This window comes from Sinocyclocheilus grahami, unplaced genomic scaffold, assembly GCF_001515645.1.
Source record: "Sinocyclocheilus grahami isolate Dianchi unplaced genomic scaffold, SAMN03320097.WGS_v1.1 scaffold1206.1, whole genome shotgun sequence".
In the NCBI taxonomy this organism is placed as follows: Eukaryota; Metazoa; Chordata; class Actinopteri; order Cypriniformes; family Cyprinidae; genus Sinocyclocheilus; species Sinocyclocheilus grahami.
This window is the reverse complement of record NW_015506385.1, coordinates 53080-64402: the sequence shown is the minus strand read 5'-3', so window position 1 is coordinate 64402 and position 11323 is coordinate 53080. Positions and strand designations below refer to the sequence as shown.

General features: G+C 32.1%; 1 protein-coding gene across 1 annotated transcript in view; it reads right to left on the bottom strand.

Annotated features, from left to right (window-relative positions):
- Positions 1-11323, bottom strand: part of LOC107568009 (protein crumbs homolog 1-like) — a 33361-nt gene that overhangs the window by 18815 nt on the left and 3223 nt on the right. The window contains exons 2-3 of the mRNA XM_016253840.1: positions 6936-7118; positions 6587-6700 (exon numbers count right to left, since the gene is read on the bottom strand). Coding sequence (XP_016109326.1) covers positions 6587-6700; positions 6936-6996 — 175 coding nt within the window. The 5' untranslated portion in view covers positions 6997-7118. The remainder of the gene's footprint in view (positions 1-6586; positions 6701-6935; positions 7119-11323) is intronic.

Here is an 11323-nt window from a genome sequence, read left to right as displayed (position 1 = left end):
TCAAATTTCAATATTTTATTCACAACTTGTTTATTTAGTAGCAAGACATCTACATTTTGCATTTAAAATTATTTGATATCTTTAGACTATATTTTAGCCTAATTTATATTTTAGACTAAGTATATATATATATATATATATATATATATATATATATATATATATATAAAGATATAGATCTTAAGCAGAAAGTCATAAAAATCTACCTATGAAGTTACTGTAACAACCTTTATACATCAGAGCCAATGACTTACAGAACAGTGAACTAAATGAAATTAACGGACTTTTAATTGCATTTACTTTAATCCCTTGTCTTTAATCAGTAATGTAATCCTGCTAACGGGATGGGCATGTCAGCATATGGTTGCAACTTAACTGCTGTTTGTTTAGTCTGTGGGACGACTGTTAACTACTGCTGAATAATAACACTGCACTAGTAAATATGCCCAAACTAAACAAAACAGAAATGTATGCACTACATGTGCACATGCAGCTGAGCAAGACAGTCCATCACTGCGGATGACAGCAGGTATCAAACACACAGTCTGCTATTGTGCAACCGTTCCTGCAAGCTATCAGTTTTCACCAGTGCAAACTGTAGAAGCTTGTGGTTGTTTGCCATATATTTTGTATTCCTTGGCAATATTAAACATGAAGCTAAATTAACTGATAGGCTGCCTTGAAACGATGAGTGTAACAAAAAGTGCTATGAAAATATAAATGGACTTCATTCCAGCACATGCTATGCAGAATGCAAAAAGCTGTGCTACTGTTACATTACATTAATCATTTAGCTGAGGCTTTTATAATCCACATGAGGGGGAAAAAACAAGAGTTTATACTGAAACCAACAATGTTAGCAGTGCAACAATACTAAAAATCAAGAGTAAACCAGAGCAATACAAGTCTAGAGCAGACATGTGTGTGCAGAAAAGAGAGAAACAGGAGAAAAAAAGTTTTTGTTACTTAAAATAAAATGCCCACTAACTGAAATATACGGTGGCCGAGAGAGCTCAACGCGCTGCAAATAGAAAAAACATCTTCATTAATTTGACAACACAAACAAATAAAGCATTTGTTGTGAGCAAATGCTCACAACACAAACAAATAAAGAAAATCGCTGCAAAAGCAGAAACACGCTGCAAATAGTCACAGACCACATCGAAAATGTTTAAGGGAACCGCAAAGTGACAAACATGGCTGGGACATGCACTGTCTACTCTGAAAGGTGAGATTTTCGTTTATTTTAACACCCTGATCATATTCATTAGCTCTTTTGTGTGGATATTATTAGCCTAAATAAGCTGACGAAATACACAATTACTGTAACTGTGAAAGGTTATGTAAGCTGGCTAACTTACTTTTACAATTTACCTTACGAAAATTAACCATAGCCTACTATTAAAATTAATTAATTAATTAATTAATTAATACATTTATTATACAAAAAAATGGTTACTGTAACCATGCACAAATTAACCATGGATTTACTACACTAACCATAGTTTTAACCATGGTATTTGTACAACTGTGGTTATACAAATGGTAATCAATAAGCCAAAAAAAAAATAACCTTGTTATTTTTCTTTTTTTTAGGGTAATTTTGTGCTACTTGCGCATTTCTGTACTTGGTTGTATTGCGAGTATTTGCAGCACATGTTCTGTCAAACTGATGAAGATGTTTTCTGGATTTGCTGGTGCTTTTTCTATTTGCATGTGTTTTCTGAAGTTGCAGTGCGTTGAGCTCTCTCAGCCACCATACAAATAAAATTAAATATTGAAAAATTGTTGCAACATTTCTCATTTTCATTTAGTTTAACTTGATGTACTAAAACAACTCAAACAGAAATAAAAAATTAAAAATGTATTGTTAACTAAAACTAAAACTATAAAAAAATATCTTCATTATTTGAAATAAAATAAATATTAACATAAAATATAAAAAACTAAAACCTTATTTTTTTATTTCAGCTAGTTGCCAGCTCAACATTTTTCATTTAGCTGAAGTTTAATTTAAAAAATAACAAAAAATGAGTAAACTAAAACTACAAATGAAAACTTTAATTAAACAAAACTAAATAGACATATTTTTAAAAAATGACAAAAACAACACAGACCACATCGAAAATGTTTAAGGGAACCGCAAAGTGACAAACATGGCTGGGACATGCACTGTCTACTCTGAAAGGTGAGATTTTCGTTTATTTTAACACCCTGATCATATTCATTAGCTCTTTTGTGTGGATATTATTAGCCTAAATAAGCTGACGAAATACACAATTACTGTAACTGTGAAAGGTTATGTAAGCTGGCTAACTTACTTTTACAATTTACCTTACGAAAATTAACCATAGCCTACTATTAAAATTAATTAATTAATTAATTAATTAATACATTTATTATACAAAAAAATGGTTACTGTAACCATGCACAAATTAACCATGGATTTACTACACTAACCATAGTTTTAACCATGGTATTTGTACAACTGTGGTTATACAAATGGTAATCAATAAGCCAAAAAAAAAAATAACCTTGTTATTTTTCTTTTTTTTAGGGTAATTTTGTGCTACTTGCGCATTTCTGTACTTGGTTGTATTGCGAGTATTTGCAGCACATGTTCTGTCAAACTGATGAAGATGTTTTCTGGATTTGCTGGTGCTTTTTCTATTTGCATGTGTTTTCTGAAGTTGCAGTGCGTTGAGCTCTCTCAGCCACCATACAAATAAAATTAAATATTGAAAAATTGTTGCAACATTTCTCATTTTCATTTAGTTTAACTTGATGTACTAAAACAACTCAAACAGAAATAAAAAATTAAAAATGTATTGTTAACTAAAACTAAAACTATAAAAAAATATCTTCATTATTTGAAATAAAATAAATATTAACATAAAATATAAAAAACTAAAACCTTATTTTTTTATTTCAGCTAGTTGCCAGCTCAACATTTTTCATTTAGCTGAAGTTTAATTTAAAAAATAACAAAAAATGAGTAAACTAAAACTACAAATGAAAACTTTAATTAAACAAAACTAAATAGACATATTTTTAAAAAATGACAAAAACAAACAATTAAAAAATTTAAAATTTAAAATTAAAACAAAATATAGAAATAGAAATCAACATATTAATAAAAAAACTTTATATCTCAGTGACATTAAAATAACACTATCCAGTACAAATATTTTAAATCAAGATACATTTATTTGAGATACAAAATGGCATAAAATACGAAGTCTAGTTTTCTGATTTACTAGAATTGATCAATTTTCTTAAAACAAGAAAAATTCAAATTTAAATGGAAAACAAGTCTATTTTTCTGACCCCACTGTCAGATGTATTTTCTTGTTTTATGCATAAACATTGATTCTTTTTTTTTAGAAAGCAAGACAATAATAGTAAAAATTACATTCTAAACTTAAAGTAAAAATTATATAAGAATTTAGAAAACACTAATAAAAAAACACAACAATATTACTAAACATTAACCATAAGACAAAAAAGGTTAAAATATGAATAAAAACTATAATATTATACTGAAATAACACTGTCCAATACAAATAACTAAATTCTTAAAACAAGATACATTCACTTGAGATGCAAAATGACATAAAATAAGAAGTCTTGATGATGAGTTTAGTAACTTTAGTATAACTATAGTTAACTAAAACCATAAAAAAAGCATTTTCATTGCTTGAAATGAAATAAACATTAACTGAAATTAAAAAAAAATTATATTTCAGCTAGATGCCAAGGCAACATTTCTCATTTTCATTTAGTTTAACTTGATGTTCTAAAATAATAGTAAAAATTACATTCTAAACTTAAAGTAAAAATTATATAGGAATTTAGAAAACACTAATAAAAAAACACAACAATATTACTAAACATTAACCATAAGACAAAAAAAGGTTAAAATATGAATAAAAACTATAATATTATATCAATGATACTGAAATAACACTGTCCAATACAAATAACTAAAAACAAGATACATTCACTTGAGATGCAAAATGACATAAAATAAGAAGTCTTGTATTCTGATAAATGTTTTTAATTTTGTAAACTTTGTAAAAATACAAAGGGAAATAAAATTGATTTTATTCTTTGTCATCATTCAAATCAAGTGCATTAAACATTACATTATGTCATGGTTTCCCAGACTGGGGTTTGTGAGGAACTGCAGGGGGAAATTGATGAAAATTGATGAATTTGAAGGCTAATAATTAATTAACTTTTAGAAATGTTACATTAAAATAAATAAATAATTTTTAAATAAAACCAAAAAAAAAAAAAAATACTAAAATCTTTTTATTCTCTTTTTTCCATGTAATTATAGTCACCTGACTAGTGGCCAGTAGGCAATTCCATAAAGCTGGAAGATTTTCCTTACATATATAAGCAATGGGAAATTTAACCCTTTGACTGTCACCCCCATTTTTAAAATAGGCATGCAGGTGCACTATCCAAACTTAAATTGTTGTAATTTATGAACACTTTGGAATACAGACATAAGGTCTCTTTTTAAAGAAGAAAATCAGCAAATTATCGCAAAAGTGGAATTTTCTCAAAATATTTAAGTATCAAAAAGTTATAGTAGTTTAAATTTACTGTAAAGAAAATGCACTATATTAATTTTATTTCATATATAATAAATATTTTACATATCAGGTTTTACTCTAAAATTGGTATAAAATTATAGCCTTATGTCTAAATAAGTTATGTTCCAAATTTGAAGTTGATATGATTTTATTTAGGGCGTTATACCACAAATAGCCACCGGGTGCCATCCAAACTCCATTGAATTTTTTTAATGCATTTTTTCTGTCACAAACGTCTAGATTTCTCTGTCAATATTGTGACTCAAAATATATATATATTATTCTCAAAATAACCACCAAATATGGAATCCTAAGACTCAGACCTTTCCAATTATATGTTTTTTGTCAAGATTATAAAAAGTTTTGATTTAAGTAATATGACACTTGGCACCGCCCACTAAGGGGGAGGAGACCGCCAAAAGATTTTAAAGTACCATTTCCATGGTAACGCAATGTCTGATTTCGAAATGGTTTTCTCAAGATGAATCTTGGGCTTCTAAGCTTTCAAATGATATATGATTTATGATGATTGATAAAAGATTTGATAGAGAAAAAAGACAACAAAAAAGAGCGCCAAACGTCCCACAGGTGGGACGGTGGCAGTTAACGGGTTAAAAACTTCAAATTTAAACAAAACTTTTAAATGGAAAATTTTAAATGCATAAAAAGAAGAATTAGGGTGAATCATTTAATTATGAATAATTTACTGCCATTTTGTGAATATTACGTAATCATGCAATAAAAAAAATAAAAAAAACTGTAATCAGATTATGAGAATTTTTTATGTCCAGATTATCCAGATTACACTTAATCCGTTACTACCAGCACTGCATGCAGTTCACTAAACGACTGAGGATCACACACTATCAGACTTTCATGTTGTTCCGAACGCAACAAACTAGCTAAATATGGGACTGGTTGCTAAGAGACACATGACAAATATAAACAATATGTGTTCTAAAATCGGCTCAAAATATCAAACATGTTTGATCTACTCTGACTGGATGAAGCAATCTTGAAGATAAAAAAATTGGAGTCTGTGCTTCAGAACTTCAGATAATAAAGTTAATCACAGGCCTTAGTTTACTAATAGATCAAAATAAACTCCTATGGTGTGAAAATGCTCATTTTCTTTCAGGATTTAGGAGCTTTGTATAAGATATTATTATTTCAGATATTGTCAAAATAAAAGAAAAGTGAAAAACAATATAGACAAAAAATACAAAAAATAACAAAAACACAACGAAATTACTTTAAATAATAAATAACTCTACCTAAATTAAAAATGAAAATAAAAAAATATGAAAAATCTCATTTAAAACATTAATTAAAACTTTGAGATATAATAGTATCTCAAACTTTTTTTACATTTCAGCTATTGCCAAGGCAACACTTCTCATTTTAATTTAGTTTAGATGTACTAAAATAACTACAAATGGAAAAAAACAATATAGACAGATTAAAAAACTAAACTAAAATATCTAACTAAAATGAAAATGGAAAATATGAAAAAACTGATTTAAAATATTAATAAAAACTATAGTAGTATCTCAATGATGCTAAACTTTCAAGTAAGGAAAATGCTTTTTGATTGTTTTGGTTTTAGTTTCAGAAAAATTACTAAAACTATAATTAAAATTAAAATGGAAAACATGAAAATAAAAAATAAAAATAAAAATGTTTATAAAACTACAATAGTATCTTAATGATACAAAAACTTTGAATAGAACACTTTTTTATGGTTTTAGTTTTAGTTTCAACTAAAACTTTAACCAAAATTAAAATGAAACTAAATATGAAAATAGAAACTATAATAGTATATTAATCATACTAAAACAACAGTTTGTGGAGTTTTGCAAAAATGTAAATAGAGGCATGTTTTCCGACGTGCGCCTACATTACGATGCGCATTCAGACATTGATATATGTGCATTATTTTGAATGATGTGAAGTAAAGTGATATACGGAGCACACTCACACACCTGTGAACCCCGCAGGACACGAGCACCCAAACGCATTGATGAGATCTTCACAGCTGCCTCCGTTTTCACACGGCGCGGACTCGCATTCGTTCACGTTAACTGAACAATTGTCGCCTGCGAAACAGAGAATCTCCGGTTACTAGCAGCTCTTTGAGAAGATGATGTTGATGATTCAATTCAACAACATTCGTTACAAAGCAGCTTTACAGAAAATGAAAGTTTCTACATTATATGTAGTAATAGCTTATCTCAAGTTGATGTCCATACGGCAGAAATGTACAGTAAAATTAGATCTTTGTAAGGGCTGGATCCAGACTGAAGCTTGTGTAATCCAGAAACAGTATCTGACCTGTGAATCCAGCGCGGCAGTGGCACAGGAATCCGGCTGCGCTCTCATAGCTGAAGTCCATGTCCAGATCAGGCAGAAGTCTGTAGTGTCTGGAGTCGGATCGCTGGAAGCATTTGCCGTCGTTGTCGCACGGCTGCGTTTCACACTCATCCACATCAAGGTCACAGTTCTCGCCTTCATAGCCTGAAGGAAATAACAAGAGTTAAAGAACTGTGTGTAAACTCGAGGAGAACTGACTTCACTACCAGTGCTGTTTTAGTATCACCAAATCTACTAAATCTATATCTATAGCACTACTAAATATAAATCTATCTACACTTTTAATCTATAGTATTACTATACTATTATAGTTTTTATTAATATTTTGAATCAGGTTTTATTTTCATATTTTCCCTTTTTAATTTAAGTTAAGAAAAATGTTAGTAATTTTGTTGTGCATTTGATCATTTTTAGTCGGGTTTTTTTGTTTGTTTTATTTGTAGTTATTTTTGTGCGTCACATTAAACTAAGCTAAAATGAGAAATGTATTTGGCAACTAACTGAAATTAAATAAAAGTTTAAGTTTTTTACATTTTATTTCAGTTAACATTTATTTCAAGTAGTGTTATTTTGATGAGATACTATTATAGTTTTTATAATTATTTACAATTGGTTTTTATTTCTGTTTTCATTTTAATTGTAGTTAAGGTAGTGTAGTTTATTGTAGTTTTAGTAATTTTGTTGTTTATTCTTGTAATTTGTATTAGTTTTTTTATGTTATTTTAGTGCATCAAATTAAAAATTTAATTAAAGTGAGACATTTTGCTTTAGCAACTAGCTGAAATCAAATTTATTTTATTTCAGTTTATTTTATTTAAAGTAACAAAAATGTTTTTTATGGTTTTGGTTTTAGTTTATGTTAACTATAAGAACCTGCTTCTTACAGTACATTCACTTTTTATAATTTATTTGTCAACATTTATTTCAAGTAGTGTTATTTTAATATCATTTAGATATTACTATTATACTATTAGTACCTACTATTATATTTTTTATAAATATTTTCAATTGGTTTTTGTTTTTATATTTTCTGTTTTCATTTTAATTGTCGTTAAAGTTTTTGTAATTTTATTGCGCATTTGTAATTTTAATTTCTTTGTTTATATTTTTTTAATTATGTCTGTATTGTTTTGATTCATTTGTATCGGTTTTAGTTATTTTAGTACATCAAGTTAAACTAAAGAAAGAAAAATTGCCATGGCAATATATTTAAAGTAACATCTTTTAATTGTTTTAGTTTGGTTTACTATAACAACCCCACTTCACACAGTACATCCACTAATGACCAAAACACCAGCAGATTCATAAAAGCAAACGTTATAAAAGATAAAAAAAATCAGTAAAGATCCTGCAGCATTTGAGATGCAAATACAGCCACTTGATTTAAATTTTTAACTAATGCAATGCAGTGTCAGAAAACCCACTGTACATACAGTTTGTGCAGCATTAAAGCATCTTGATTGTTTACAGTAAAGTCATTATTTAACAGAAGAGTTTATCCAAGTGACTTACAGAAAACTTAGTATCCTTGGATGAAGCACAGGTTAATGCAGTGCTGATCGTTCATGGACCAAACTTTCAGGGTTCAAACATTCCAGCTTTTCAGTTACCAGCCCACATCTTTAACTTCTAGACCCCATCGAGCAGCATGTATTAAGGGAAATGTATAGTAACTGTTAATGAGTTTAAAGTAAGATTAAATAGTTGGATGAGGTTAAAAGCTCTGGGGAGAAGATTATGGCTTTAACAGATGGAGTTAATTTGTGCTAATAGAAAATATGCATGAAGCTTGTTTTAAAAACAAGATGGTGCCGCAAATGGCAGCCACGGCGCTGAGATCCGCTATTCTTCTTACGTTTTTGTTAGTTTTTTCTGTGTTTTATCATTCTTCTTCTATAAGTTTTACCAGAGACGAACTCCTTAACATTAAGCAACACATCCCAGACAATATTTTTCCGTTTTTTGATTATTCGGACGTTTTGTTGGGCATTCTAGTCGGATGTACAGCTGTGTTGTTCAAACACACGTGCAGACGCAGAAGAGAGAAATGCGCCGGCGGTTAAGCTCTGCATGAGCGGCTTTCAAACTGTGCTCCCAAGCATTCATCTCGCGAATGTCCACTCCCTTCTTAACAAAACGGATGAACTTCTTCTCCTCACCCGCACCAACAAGGACTTTTCAAACTCTGCTGCACTGTGCTTCACTGAAACCTGGCTGAGTGAAGCCATTTAGGATAACGCGCGACACCTGTTCTGTCGATTTGTGCTACCCTGTCAGATTTTGCTACCTCCTATTAAACAGTGGGTAGTACAATTCGACAACAAAAATGCTACCTGTAAAATTATGGTTTATTAACATCTACACCTACACCAACCTTAAACCTACCCTTACAGTAATGCAAATACAGTAATTATGTTATATTCGCGGTTGTGGCTAGAAGGGATACAGCTATAGGAAACCAACAATAAATATTTTTATTAAAGTCTACACCTACCCCAACCCTAAACCTACCCTTACAGTAATGAAGATACATTAAATATTGTTGTTCAGCGAGAGAAAAAGGACGAAATATTGATGTGTGCATGCGCCGTAAACCCTGGTAGGACAATCTGACGGGTAGGATAAAAGGTCAGGACACCGGGCTACCAGCTGTTCAGGGCGGATCACATCGTGGAGTTAACGGGGAAAACAAGAGGTGGTGGATTGTGTTTCTACATCAATTAAAGTTGGTGTTCAGATGTAACAAATGCTAAAAAGGGTATGCTGTCTTAACTTAAGAGGCACTCTTCATAAACTGTAAACCTTTCTACTCGCCACGTGAGATTTCCTCTTTCAGTCTGGCGAATGTGTACGTTCCCCCGGACGCGTGCATGAGCGCCGCGATGCAACAGCTGGCCGTGCAAATAACTGAAATGGAGCAAAGGTACCCAGACTCTATTTTAATCGTTCTTTGAGATTTTAACAAATCAAATCTCTCTCGTGAACTGCCAAAATACCAGCAGCACCTTACATGTCCCACCAGAGACAGTAATTTATTGGATCACTGTTACACCACTATAATGGATGCATATCACTCTGTCCCACGAGCAGCTTTGGGGCTCTCTGATCACTGTTTGGTTCATCTTATACCGACTTTCAGACAGAAATTGAAATCAGCTAAACCTGTTAAAAGATGGACTAATGAAGCAGAGCGGGGTTTAAAAAGACTGTTTCGACCTCACTGATTGGAGTGTTTTTGAAGTTGCAGCCACCGATCTGGACGAGCTCACAGAGACTGTAACTTCATATATCAGTTTCTGTGAGGATATGTGCATCATTCAATAATGATAAACTGTGGTTTACTGGTAAACTCAAACAGCTTCGTCATGCCAAAGAGGATGCTTACAGAAATGGGGATGAAATCTTGTATAACCAGGCCAGGAACAGACTAACAAAGGAGATCAGTGGCTAAAAAAAAACTACTCTGAAAACAGTTTTCAGCCAACTATCCGGCGTCAGTATGGACTGGTCTGAAGAACATCACCTTGTACAAGACACCACCCCCACAGTCTGTGGAGAATCAACAACTGGCTGACGATCTGAATATGTTTTACTGTCGATTTGAAAAGGCCAGGCTGATACCCAGCACCCGCTCTGATCTGCACTTCACACACTGGTCCTGGCACACCGATCTGGACGAGCTCACAGAGACTGTAACTTCATATATCAGTTTCTGTGAGGATATGTGCATCATTCAATAATGATAAACTGTGGTTTACTGGTAAACTCAAACAGCTTCGTCATGCCAAAGAGGATGCTTACAGAAATGGGGATGAAATCTTGTATAACCAGGCCAGGAACAGACTAACAAAGGAGATCAGTGGCTAAAAAAAAACTACTCTGAAAACAGTTTTCAGCCAACTATCCGGCGTCAGTATGGACTGGTCTGAAGAACATCACCTTGTACAAGACACCACCCCCACAGTCTGTGGAGAATCAACAACTGGCTGACGATCTGAATGTGTTTTACTGTCGATTTGAAAAGGCCAGGCTGACACCCAGCACCCGCTCTGATCTGCACTTCACACACTGGTCCTGGCATACCTGAAGGACATCACTGGACCCTTGCTGGATCCTCTTCAGCTTGCCTACAGTGCAAACAGGTCTGTGGATGATGCAGTCAACATGGGACTGCATTACATCCAGCAACACCTCGACAGACCTGGGAATTACGCAATGATCCTATTTGTGGACTTCAGTTCGGCCTTCAATATCATCATGCCTGACCTTCTCTCAGACAAACTCACACAGCTCTCCGTGCCCACCTCCATCTGTCAGTGGATCACCAGCTTCCTGACAGACAGGCAGCA